This window comes from Psammomys obesus, unplaced genomic scaffold (assembly GCF_907164565.1).
Source record: "Psammomys obesus unplaced genomic scaffold, mPsaObe1.curated_primary_1811, whole genome shotgun sequence".
Classification (NCBI taxonomy): Eukaryota; Metazoa; Chordata; class Mammalia; order Rodentia; family Muridae; genus Psammomys; species Psammomys obesus.
The window spans coordinates 3,587,608-3,601,631 of record NW_026585609.1 but is presented as its reverse complement, the minus strand read 5'-3'; the positions used below and the strand labels follow the sequence as shown (position 1 = coordinate 3,601,631).

Sequence of the window (14,024 nt, the reverse complement as noted above, 5' to 3'; positions counted from 1 at the left end):
ACACACACACACACACACACACACACACACACACACACACACACACAAATTGTAGACTATCTACCAGCTTGTTCTTTATGCCTCATCCAGCATTCCTAAGCTTTGTAGTATGTTTATTTTTCTTTTTTAAACAACCATCTTGTCCTGTCGGAATTTACTTATTTTAAATATATAACTGTATTTTAAAATCCAGAAATCGTACCTTTAAATAAAATCTAATTGCTATATGGTTAATTATAAAATCCAAAGACTTCTTAGATATTCTACATAAACTTCAGCAACCTTTTCAACATATTTCATCTAGTTGTGAAGCAAATGAATTTCATGTTTCACATAGGATCTGTCATAAATTTGAGTTAGAGCACAAAGACGGAAGCAAGGGCATCCTAAGGTATACAGAAGATTGACATGCGAAGACATAATTAGCATAAAATATAGTAATCAGAATGCTGCAGGTGCCTAACAATCCTGGAAAAAAATGCAATATACACACATCTACTAACAGTCTAAATAATATAAAGAATGAAATAAATTGAAAGAACGTATTTTATTTATTATACTTTATGCTAAGAACAGGGTAGGAACAAAACTAAAGTCTTAACAAAAATGTATTCATCTATGTGGCCAAAAATAAATAAATAAATAAATAAATAAATAAATAAATAAATAAATAAATAAATACAGTTAGCGGGGGACACTCACCTAGGAAATGTAGAGATGACGATATGAACACCACTGTGTTTCTTCCGAAGTAGCTATCTGCAAGCCATCCCATAAACACAGGGGTAAGGACTGAGGCTCCAATAAAGCACAGGTTGAGAATGGCCGCCTGGTGGTTGTGGTAGCCAAGCTTCCCTGTGCAAAAGGGGATCATGTTGCAAACAATTTCGAAGAAAGTGAACCTCTCAGCCAGCTCCATAAGAAGCAAGCAGATTCCAACCCGGAAACACCCCCTGTGTCCCAGCATCTTCTGCTGCTCAGGGCCACCACGTAAGGGAAGTTTTCCATCATTTATGATGAGGTCTGTAATGGGCATGATTACTTTGCCTTGATGTGAGGTGCTTGGACGGGGTGGTGTTTTTTACCCTATTCCTCTAATGAAAAACACGGTAAGATGGCAGCCTTGAATTTCACTTCTCCGTGCTAAAATTTTCTCAGGTTTTTGCACATTAATGCCATTCATTTTGATGATCTAGAGGCCCGTGAGAGAAGACCTGAGCATTTAAACACCCAAAGCTCAGCATAGCCAAATCTGATTTGTTTGTTTAATTACTTAGAGACTAAATTAGATGCTTCTTCCAAAATTATATTGAATTACGTGAATCCAGTTGCACATGTTTGGAAGCTCATCTGCCTCGCACAGATAAAGGTTTAAATATGGAAGCAGAAGAAACGGTTTTTCTGGGGAATTTGAGCACTAGATCAAGAAATAATTTGAGTCTAATAATTTCTGATATTTTAATTAAAGAAGCCAGAACAGTGCCAAGAGATAAAGCGCAAAAGGAAATCTGTTTTGAGGGGGCAGGGTACCTTATCATGATTACATTTCTTGTTATTTTTGGTTGGGACTCTGATAAGAAAGTTAATTAGGAAACAAAAGTGCTAGTACATTTAGGTAACAAGCAGAGTTTACAAGGAAGTAATTTAAGCTCACTAATGAAAGGAGAAAATATTAAATAAACTCTGCTTCCTTTAGGTTGACCCCATGCTTGTAGAACTGCCCCTCGGAGGAAATCAGCATCAAAAGGCACCATTTGATTCGCTGCTTATTAATCAGCAGCCAGGAATACAGCAGCCAGCCTACACATGCTTTGGGGAATATTGAATCTAGTATCATCTTATCCCCCCAGCTGAGTGCATGGAGGCGAGCGGTCTATTATGGAAAGCAAGAGGGCACCAATTAGGCTAACAAAGGCAGCAGTGGATGAGAACACCTCGCCGTTTTGGGGTTCAGCTACCAGGATGCAGGAAGACACACACGTGATGAACAACTGGGCAAGGCTGTAAAACTTTAACAAGCAAGACTTCTCTTCATATTGGAGTACAAAACCAAAGACTGATGAAGGTTGTGGACTTTGGTTTTCATCATTTGTCCCATGAGGACAGGGCCAAATATTTGATTTGACCTCCGATAGCAGTCTCCACGTACAGGGCTGTTGTTCTGATCCCTCTGTCCCTTCTTTGGCTATAATATCTATTGTGGTTTGAACACGAATGTCCTGTGTTGGAATACTTGGCACTTGTGGGAAGACTGTAGAACCATTAGGAGGTGGAGCCATGCTGGAGGAAGTGGGTGACTGTGGGTGGGCTTTGAGAGGACCCTGGAGGTGGTGTTTCCTCTCTGCTTCATCGGAGCAGGCGCAATGCCATCTTCCTGCTCATGCCACATGCCTTCCAGGTCTGTTGCCAAGTCTTGCCCTCCAGGATGAGCTACTGTGCCCTCTGGATCTGTAAACTGAAATAAACCATTCTCCCTTAGGTTTCTTTTGGTCGAGTTATTTTTTATCACAGTAATGGGAAAGAAACTAATATCATGTCCTATTTTTGTTTGTTAGAATGCCCTTAAGCTTGGGCACTAAAAGTGATGTTCTGTTCTGTGTAGCTGTTCTTGGAAAACGGACACATAGAAAGCCCTCACAGGGCGAAGTGCAAGCTGTGTTGGAGAATGCCATAGGATGTCATGGTGGGCCGGACAATCAGAATAATCCCTGTGAAAAAAGGGGAGGTTTACTTAGTGTAAGAAGTCACTGGGGCATCTTTAAAAGCTAGACATTGTCCGGGTCTCTTCCTGTATTCAATTCTTCCTGGCCTCCATGATGTGAACTTCCCTGTCTCCTTGCACCATTGGTTGGTGAGGCTCAGTGAGTAAAGGCAATTGCCTTGCAGGCCTAGTGGGCTGAGTTCAATTCCTAGAATTCACATGAAAGTGAGAGGAAGCAACTGACTCTACAAACGTTGTCCTCTGACCTCCTCATGTGAACCCTGGCTTGCATGACCACACACACCTGCTTCACACACACTAATAATAATACTAATAATAATAATAATAATAATAAATTAATAATATATAAAGTTTTAAAATTCATGGGTGCAATGTCCCAAGCATATACATATGGAATCTGAATCACTCAGATGGCAGGAAACAGAAGGGCTAGCCATGAGGCCCTGGTGGAAAACTTAGTGCCTCCTGGCTCCTACCCTGAGTAATCTGCCCATTTGTAAAAGACTCAGATCATTCCAATTTGTGGTTTGATTTCGTTAAAACCATTGTGCTTTCTGTGGCTTACAGGAACCACAGAGAGTTAACCTGCCCACCAGCCAGGAAGCTTTTGTCCCTTGTGTTTGCCCCACATGTGAGGAGCGACCCACTGGGAGATAGAATCTGCTTCTCAGGATGAGTCTCAGTGGCGCCTTTCCCAAGCAGAGCAGTTCTGCTCCTTTGCACAGGCCTCTGGTGAGCATGCTGGAATTCTTTGCCCCACGACCAGACCTCTGGTGGTGGGAACTTGTGCTTTGGAAAATTTTCATCTGTGAGGACAACCAAGGTTGCCTGCTTCAGGAGCCCCCAAGAGGACCCAGGGAGAACCACTTACTCTGAAGTGAGGCTTCCTGGAGTTTGCGGTGCAGAGGGGAAAGCTGGCAATGATAGCATTGGGGTAAGAACAAAGTAAGCGACAGCCCTGCTCCTTCCTTCCGTCTGTGCGCCTGCCACAGTGACTGACCATAAAGCCGGTACCACAGTCACAGGCAAAGCTTAGTGTAGAAACGACCGAGGAGATGTCACGGATCTACACAAAAGTGCCATTGTTATTGCCTGTCTCTATAGCTATGTTTCTCAGCTACTCTAAGGAGTGAATCTTTGGGGAATGTGTAGCCACTTTCACAGAAGACAAATCAGGGGGCGGGATTACACTAAGTAGAATGGAAAACACCTTCTTATTTGTTGCGTTCCTACCACGCACCCCACCAGATTTACTTATTCACTTCTCTCTCTCTCCCTCCCTCCCTCCCTCCCTCCCTCCCTCCCTTCCTTCCTTCCTTCCTTCCTTCCTTCCTTTCTTTTCTTTCTTTCCTTCTTGTGTATGAGTATTTTTCCTACATATATTTGTGCCACGTGCATTTTTATTGCCCATAGGGCCCAGAAGAGAACATTAGATCCCCTAGGATGAGAGTTAAAGATGGCTGTTTGCTTTACTGTGGGTGTTGAGACCAAAACTCAGGTCCTCTGCAAGAACAGAAAGTGCTCTTAACCATTGAGCCTTCTCTCCAGCCCTCCCTACCAATTCTCAATACCAAATGCAGAGCGAGCTCAAATGACAAGTGTCAGGTGCTCTTGAGAGTGACACATAGCAGGGAATTTTGAATGTCATCATCTTTATGAATAAAACTGCCTGTGAACACTGGAGACATGGTTCAGTGTGTCAGGATCCTTATCCTACAAGCCTGGGTCCTAGATTTGGGTCTCTGGAGCCTGTGTACAGCCCAAAGTTGTCTTCTGACCTCCATGTATGTGGTATAACGTGGACACCTGCACACGCCAACATATGTACACATGCATACGTGTAATAAACATGTAGAGGGAGGACTTGTGCATTCTGAGAAGATTGCAAAATCACTGTTAGTCTTTCACGTGAATAGTCACAGCTGTGTGCACCACAGCAGTGCCTCCTCTGACTCTCGACAAGATCCTCTCCATGTTCCCAGTTGTTCCTTATTTCATCACTGATAATTTCATGGAATGCGTTTTGATAATAGTCACCTCCACTTTCCCAAATCTTCCTAGCTCTACCCTCTTCCATCTCTACCCAACCTTGTGCACTAGCCCTCACCACCTTGCTTTCATATATATGTATGTAAAACAAGCAGACACAAAAAGCATCACCAAGTAAAATTCTGATGTCCTTATGCTAACCTTGGCTTTGTAGCCACCAACTGCAGCGCGGATGACCTACCGGGATCCACATACTGTAGAATGCTCAGGTCTAAATGGATGTTATATCACACCTTTTGCCTTCCCAAGACCCAGAGATCACTGAAGAAGAGGGCATAGAAAGAGTTTAAAAGCGAGAAGGGGTGGGTGACTATAAAAAAGCAGTGTTTTCTGGACAAAACAAAACATTCTCAGTTGAACAAATGAATTCACAGTAGCTGTGACAGCACGCACAAGGCCTGCACAAGCTCCAGCCGGACCAAATCCCAGCATGGAGAAGAGAGGGGTGCATGGAGTCCCACACCTAGCTGGGTTGTTATTGGCAACTGACAGCTGCTGGGGAAGGGAGAATCTGTCCCTTCTGTGTTCTTTAGGTATTGTGCACAACGCCATATTTTAATGCATCTTGTATTATGTATTAGTTGGTACGACTACCTGCTTTTGTTTGTTTGCTTATTTGTTTTGGCTAACCATGAGTTCTTTGAAACTTGGGACAGTTTCATATTTATTTTTGCTTGTCCTCTGCTTTGGTCAGGGCCTGGCTTTTACCCACAGCCTCAGCCACAGCCACAGAGACAGCCATGATTTTTTTTTAAAAAGTTTTGAAAGAATATTTAAAGGCTTGGTTAAGGAATTGCCTAGATCAGATTGGCTTGCGATCATGTCTGGGAGAGCGAGTCTTGAATAGTAATTGATGCAGAACGGCCCAGCCAATTGTGAGCGATACCATCCCTAATGCATGTGATTCTGGGCTATATATGAAAGTTAGCTAAATATGAACCTATGAGAGAAGGAGTCAAAGAACAAGCGAGAAAACAAACCAGATTAGAAGCCAGATTGCAAGCCAGCTAGTGAGCCAGCCAGCAGGGAGCCTCCTGGCTCTCTGCTTCAAGTCCCTGCCCTGACTTCCCACAAGGACAGACTAACCTGCAAGTGTAAGACAAATAAATCATTCCCTCCCCTAAGTTGCTGTGGGTTAAAGGTTTTTGTCACAACAAAAGAAATAAAGCTGGGACAGTCATCAGTGACAGGTCTAAACAAATAGAACTAATTTAATAATGTTTTTGTACAATAAAATCCATGCCTTTCCTGTGAGCCCAGTTTTATTTCAACAATGACTGGGTAAAGTCTACCACAAAGCTCTGCCATTTGACTTAAAAAAATCAGAAATTGTAGTTAATCAACCAAACCCAGAACGAGTCAAACCTGAGTGTTATGAAAATCTGGTTTTGGACTGTTCTGCAGCAGCGACAGTCTGAGTGGTAAACCCGCTTCAGAGGACTTCCCGCAGTAAGGACTGCAGCCTGGATGGTATTTAAGACTTGCTATCTGAGTCTAATTTCCCTTGCTAAAGACTGGGAATTCATAAGAAGTATATCTTTTCCCACAATCGTGATAGACCCATCTGCCTATAAATTCCACTCTTCATATTCATAAACTAGGCAGGGGAGTAAGTAAGATTTAACTATTTTTTAAAAATGCAATTATCATAGTTCTGTCTAGATTTCTATCTTTTCAATACTGTTCCTGTGGGTACAGTCATAAGCAGAGGAAGAGATATCACTTCTCCTTCTTCCTGGAGGCCAGAGTTAAAAAAAATTATCTGGCTTTTCAAAATATATAGAGAGGAAAGCATAGAAAATTAAAAAATATATGGTTATAAATAGCTCTTTGGTCCTGGTTTTATTGTTGCTTTAAACTCTGAAAATTTTATTCTGGGGTCTTTACTGAAATACACATAATTACCCAAGCTTTGCAGTTTTTCATACGTACAGGGCCCCTGCATTATCGCACCTGTGTGGCAGATTATAATTCAGTGGTAATTGAACAGCAATTATTTTTCACGACACATGTACATTTTTACATCGGATTGTTGGCAGATACTCTTTATAATGATGTCGTCTTCACTAATGAGAAAATTAGAACAGAGAGCGGGGCGTCTCTTGCTAACTCCTTTCCTAGCTCCTGACACAGATTTCAGAAAAAGATTTTTTTTTTTTTTTTTTTTTTGTACTGGAAAGCCACATGTACAAATAGGAGCGATGTCTTCTCTACAACTGGGGGATTATGGGAGGAAGAGACAAGTGTCTCGTAGCCCTGGTAAGGTTCTGTTTGTCTGGTCCACATGATGGATCTCATAGCAAGTTTGCATAGATATTTTTGTGTATGTTTATATCATAAAATTCCAGAAGAATTTTAAGTCTCAGACCTTTTTCTGACAGACATGTATATGTGATCTACTACATCCACTTAGTGTGGCTGGCGTGCACACATTTTCCAGGCTGACCGCTTGAGACTGGACAGCCTCTGTGGAAACCCATTCCTGGGGAAAACGAATTCCTTCCCTCTCAGCAGTCATTGGCCACCTACTGCTTTTCTGCTATGGCTGGAACCATGTAGAATTTCCTCTATCAACTGGTATAGTCGCTATGCTGGTCTGGTTCCGGCAACCACACAGTTGAGATTTTATGGTATATTCTCCCTATCAAGGAGACACTACCTAGCAACAAGTGTCCTGAGCCTCTGGCTTTTACAGTCTTCCTGATCCCTCTCCAAGGATTTGCCCTGAGCCTTAGTTGTAAGCTTCTTTTTGTAATAGACAGAGACTAAGACAGAGATCCATAGCTGGTCAAAATGCAAAATAGAAGCTTTTCATAGTTGCTTCTCATAAAATAGATCCTCAGATGACTTACATAGTAATTTGGTACAAGACAAGACAGCATAAGGCTGGCATGTATACACCATAAACTTAGGTAACAAATCACTCAATTTACACCATTTAGAACCAATCAAAATTCAACACACAGAGAGCATCTGCTCTGTGTCAGGCGTTCTGCCAGACAGTAAGAAGTTAACTTTCCCCTTGCTACACTCGGTGGATCAGATAGATTAGATATGTCATATATGCACAAATAGCTTTGATAAGATTACCTTCAGGGCAGGGGATGCAGCTTACCTAAGAGGAACAAAGCCCTGGTTTTGGTCCCCAGTGTCCCACAAACCGGGTGTGGGAGCACATTTATGATATCCAGTACTCTGGAAATGTATGTGGCAGGCTCGGAAGAGGCACTGTGCTGAGAGCCGTGGAGTGAAAATGGGGCAAAAAGAGACACCTTAAAGTTTCACATCGATGAGGAGGAGATGCCGGGGCCAGTCCCCCTTTGTCTATGGCAGACAAAGCTGTGGGAGTGGCTGAGGCCACCCAGTGGAGAGAAAGTGTGAGAGGTGTGAGAAAGAAAGAACTGAGCGAGTGTGATATTACAGAAAACAGAGTTGCCTCTAGAGGAGTGTGCCGGAAAATGAGAGTGTTGTGGGTGGAATCGCTTGAAAGGACGAAGGAGTTGGAGCTGATCAGCCTGAAGTGTAGCGACTTGACTTGGTGATAACTACAGTTCCAACATCTTTCATGAGGGAACATTTCCATGACGGTCAGTGCTGCGTTCACAGTGTTTTCGAAGAGCTCAGAAATGGGGAAGGGTAACTTCTGAGACTGAGGACACAGGCGCGTGAGCTCAAAGAAAGTGGGGGTCTGCCACGTGGGAAAATTTGAGCCCGGAGTTCCAGTCCCAGAGACATGGAGACCTAAGTCCAGACTGAGAACCGAGGGGTGCTAGGCTTGCTCTGTGGCCTGAAATCACCCGATTTCCTCTTTTTCTCCAGGTTGTAGATTTCTCTCTTGTGCATTTGCTGATCAGAGTGAAGAAGAAATGAATGGGTTTCTGAAGCCCGCCTACCCATTCATTTCTTCTTCAATGGGCTTTAGAAATGAAGTTCACAGTTCAGAGAGGAAGATGGAGGAGATGACAAAAGAGCACTTGAGACCCAGAAATATGAAAACTAGAAAGATAAAAGCTTCATAGACATATTATGGGTGCTGGTGTACAAATATCTCAGTTCACTGGGATGGGATCAGAGGGGTTTACAAATGCAAACTTTATTTTTCTGCTGCCACACCCTCAACCCACATAGATTGGTGTGAGGGACAGTTAACAGAGTTGGATAATTTAGAAGAAAAATCAGGTTATGGTTGAATATTTAGTCTGAATTTGGATGCTCTCCTGAAAGTTTCCAAAGGGAAAATGAGATCATGATAGATATATTGGCCTGGGGCATGAGAATATGAATGGTAATGATCTTCATTTGGGAATCATTAATATACAGATGATCATTAAAGCCAATGGAACAGTTGAGGTCATCTTGGAAAAGTCTGTGTAGTCAGACAAGAATGCTATCTGGGACAAAAAAACCCTGGCAGATAAAAGGTTCTGAATAGGATTTCTATATTCTCTATATTACTCTTTGTGAGGGTCTGAATAAGAATGGCTCCATAGGCTCATATATTTGAATGCTTGGTCACCAGGGAATGGTACTATTTGAATGAACTGAAAGATGTGGGCTTGTTTGAACAGGTGTAGCTTTGTAGGAAGTGTGTTGCTGTGGATATGTTTTGAGGTTATCAAAGGCCCAAGCCAGGCACAGTGCTCTCTCTTCATGCTGACTGTGGATCCAAATGTAGAAGTCTTAGCTACTTTTCCAGTTCCATGTCTGCCTGTGAACCACCACAATGATGAATGTGGACTGAACCTCAGAAACTTAAGACAGCCCCAATTAAATGCTTTTCTTTAGAAGAGTTGTTGTGGTCATGGTGTCTCTTCACAGCCAAAGAACACTGGCTAAGGCACCCTTATATATTCTGAGGGAGTTACAGCTAACAGTATCCATGGTTTTATAGTTTCGAATATCCTTGCAAAGTCATGTGTTGAAGTGGTGCTCCCTAGCTGGTAGTGCTGGGATGTGATCGGATCACAGGTGTGCTAACCTCACAAACCCAGTGATACTCACAGGGGAAGAGATTATTAGAAGTCTGGCTTTGTTGGAGCTAGTATGTCATAGGAGGTGACAAGGGTACAGCTTGTCTCCTCTTTCTTTCTGTGTCTCTTGTCTGCACTGAGGTTGGCAACGTTTTATGTCACACATTCCTAGTCCACAGTGTTTTCCTTCACATCAGCCTAAAGGAGTGATGCCAGCTGTCTATAGAAACCTCAGAAATCAGGAGGCAAAATACACCTTTCCTTGCTGGGAGAGTTTGAACGAGAAATGCCCCCCACAGGCACATGTGTTTGACCACTTCTCCCCCAGCAGGTGGCACTGTTTGTAGAGGTTAGATGAGCTTTAAAAGGTGGAGACTTGTGGGAGGAACTAGTGAATGCGGAGTGGGGGGGCTTTGAGGTTTCACAGCCTCACCCCATTTCCTGTTCTATACCCCTACTCTCTGTGTGTATGGAAATGTGACTAGGTCGCGCTTCCTGCTCCTGCTGCCCATGCTTGCTCTCACTGTCGCCATGACCTTTTGACTGTAATGGACTCTAGTCCACTGCAACTCTAAGCTCAATCTATCTTTTTTTTTTTTTTTCTCCTCTAAGTTTCTTTTTGTCAGGGCATTTTGTCATAGCCACAGAAAAGTAACTATTACACTCCTTTAGGTTGTTTTTCTAAAAATACAGTTATGGTTATAGAGAGCTAACTAATTCAGACTTAGGGTAAGTAAGTACTAGAAAAGCAGCAGGTCTTCTAATATGAGTAAATTATAAATATATATATATATATATATATATTTGTTTATTTTTTTATTCACTTTGTATCCCAGCTGTAGCCCCCTCCCTTATCCCCTCCCAACCCCACCCTTCCTCCCTCTTCTCTCTCCCATGCCCCTCCCCCAGTCCACTGATAGGGGAGGTTCTCTTCCCCTTCCATCTGACCCTAGCCTATCAGGTCTCATCAAGACTATCTGCACTGTCTTCCTCTGTCACCTGGTAAAGCTGCTTCCCCCTCAGGGAGAGGTGATCAAAGAGCCAGCCATTGAGTTCATGTCAGAGACAGTCCCTGTTCCCATTATTAGGGAATCTTCTTGGATACTGAGCTGCCATGGGTTACATCTGTGGAAGGGTTCTAAGTTATCTCCATGAATGGTCCTTGTTTGGAGTATCAGTCTCAGAAAAGACCCCTGTGGCCAGATTTTTTGGTTCTGTTGCTCTCCTTATGGAGCTCCTGAGCCCTCGAGGTCTTTCTATCTCTCCCTTCTTTCACAAGATTCCCTGCACTCTGCCCAAAGTTTGGCTATGAGGCCCAGTGTCTGCTTTGATACCCCACTGAGTAGAGTCTTTCAGAGGCCCTCTGTGATAGGCTCCTGTCCTGTTCCCTGTTTTCTCCTTATTCCAATGTCCATCCCATTTGCTTTTCTGAATGAAGATTGATCATCTCACCCAGGGACCTCCTTCTTGCTTAGCTTCTTTAGGTGTACATATGTTAGTATGTTTATCCTATATTATATGTCTAATATCCACTTATAAGTGAGTATATACCATGTGTGTTTTTCTGGGATGCCTCACTCAGGATGATCTTCTCTAGTTCCCACCATTTGCCTGCAAATTTCATGTACAACCACTTTAGAAATCAACCTGGCGCTTTCTCAGACAATTAGGAATAGTACTTCCTCCAGATCCAGCTATACCACTCTTAGGCACACATCCAAAACATGCTTTCGTACTTCTTTTAAAAGGAACACCATGGGGTTTATCATGCAGTTCACTTCCCTTTAAAATCTGTTGTTGTTTTGTGTGTGTGTGTAAGCAAATACCACATGTTATGTCACTGCCATAAGGATGGAAAGAAGGGTCTCCTGGTGTTTGAGTTACAGACAATTGTGAGGGGCAAAGGCTGGGTGTTGGGAAACAAATTCAGTTCTCTGGAAGAACAGCAAAGCGCCATCTCTGATGACTACCGAGTCATCTCTCCAGACCATTTAATTATTTTGAGACAGGGTTTCCTTGTGTAACTTTTTCCTAGAGCTAGCTGTGTCGACCAGCCTGGTCTCAAACTCACAGAGATCCATCTGCCTCTGCCTCCTGAATGCCAGTATGAAAGGCATGTGCCTCCACTACCTGGCTTTGTCGAATTCTTTATCTACTGTATTTTTATTTTTCTGATACGAAAGCAGCAGTAATTGGGCTGATTCACATAATCTCACCATCTAGTTTCCAGACACTTCATGTTTTTAAAAAAGAACATTTTGCTTGTTTAGTTATAGGACTATCCAGTTAATATGCTTTAAAAACAACCCCAACCCCCATCCCTTTATGGTCATTTCTGCTGAGAGAAACCAGTGACTATTTTCCAAGAATCTGCTGTGCTGACATCTCCATTTAACACCCAGACCGCACATAGCATTTAGCTGTTGCATTCCTCACATTTTCGACTCATTTTCTGTGTCAGTTCATGTGGTTGATATTATAAAAATCATTTTAAACCTAGTTTAACTTTTCTTTTTTTACGTTCGGCTTATTCATAATTTTATGAGCTATAAATTTTATTGCATTGTGAATTGCCTTTCCCATCTACAGATAACTCTGAAGAAGTCCTTGGAGGAACTGCTTAGAATGGGATTTAAAAAGAAAAAGACGGAAGAAAGAAAGTCAGAAAAGGGACCTTTGTTGAAACTTGGTACATATTGGGCTACCATGTATTCTCGAGTAGAAAATGACCAAGAGGAAAAAAAAATACCTTGGCCTTGTCAGTCTGGCTTTAGTTAAAGTATTCACACCAGCCAAACATGTAGATTCTATTTACAACATATAAAATTAATATGATTGCACAGGTCACTAAAACAACTACTCTATTAATTCATACAGAGCCCTTCTTTTTGAGCTAAAGATTTTCATTGGTGTGAATTATCCAGATAGCTGTTAACAAGACTGAAAATAATGAGAAAAACGATCATTTTTATTTTTCTTAGGAAATGCTGACTCAATCTTCATACAGGTTAGATTAGGGCTCACTAAAGTCATACAGAGTATCCATTGACTGTTCTGGTCTTCTTTAAGCCTCTAAGTGCCAGAACTATGTCTGAGTAAAATCACATTGGTTGGTTTCATATTGGGTTTGTGATTATTGCCGAAGCTGAAATGGCTCAAAAGATACTGAAGAAAAAATACAATAAATTTTAAGTTCTGATTTGATCTTTTACTGTTGCTTTCTAGATGTTCACTAAAAATATTATTTTATTTTATCTATTTCCATATCATTTGAACCTCTTATTTTTATTTTTTTCTCAAAATGTGAATCTATGCCCTTGGATAGTTTGCAGAGATCCTATAAGAGACAGCTGGGAAGCAAAGGAGTCCAGATTTAAATTCTGCCTGGATTCACCCCATTCTTGAATGGCTGACAATGGACCCACTAATGCACTCATGTTACCCTATATCTTGTGCCCTACTGGCAGAGTCTACCTGTAATACATGACGTCGTGGTGAATCTACAAGCCCAGCATGTCTACTGGGGTCTTTGCCTTTGCATCTCCCTTTCTGGCCAGAATGTGTCCCACCTAGATATCCACATGCCCAGTGTTTTTCTTTCCATCAAACCTTTATTGAGGGACCACATTCTCAATTGGCTTTATAGCTTTATACTGAATTTCTTCAAAATAGTTGACCACTTTCCCCCTTTCTTCTCAAGGGTGACCAATTTGCCCTAGCTTGCTAGGAATCTTAGAATTTTAATACTGAAAATGCCACAGTATATGACCTGCATTGAATACAGTCTTTTAGAGTTCCTAAAGATTCTACCCATCATCTATCCAATTCACTCATCTACCCATCCATATATCCACCCATATACATATATTCTGTGTGGTGGTTTGAATAGGTATGGCCATCATAGACCCATGTGTTTGAGTGCTTGGCCCATAGGGACTGGCACTACTAAAAGGGATGACCTTGTTGGAGGAAGCGTGACACTGTGGAGGTGGGCTTTGATGTCTCATATATGCTCACGCCACACACGATCACACAGTCTTCTGCCTTCAGAACAAGGTGCAGATCTCTCAGTTCCTCCAGCATCATGTCTGCCTGCACACTGCCATGCTTCCCATGATGATGATTATGGACTAAACTTCTGAAATTGAGCCAGCCTGAATAAAATGTTTTTCTTTGTAAGAGTTGCTGTGGTATTGGTGTCTCTTCATAGCAATGGAGACTTTAAGACAGTCTGTCATCTATCTATCTATCTATCTATCTATCTATCTATCTATCTATCTATC

The 14,024-nt window shown here is 42.1% G+C and overlaps 1 protein-coding gene across 1 annotated transcript in view; it reads right to left on the bottom strand.

Annotated features, from left to right (window-relative positions):
• Positions 1-1,036, bottom strand: part of Slc15a5 (solute carrier family 15 member 5) — a 109,702-nt gene extending 108,666 nt beyond the window's left edge. The window contains exon 1 of the mRNA XM_055611171.1: positions 703-1,036. Coding sequence (XP_055467146.1) covers positions 703-1,036 — 334 coding nt within the window. The remainder of the gene's footprint in view (positions 1-702) is intronic.
• Between the last annotated feature and the right edge of the window lie 12,988 nt (positions 1,037-14,024).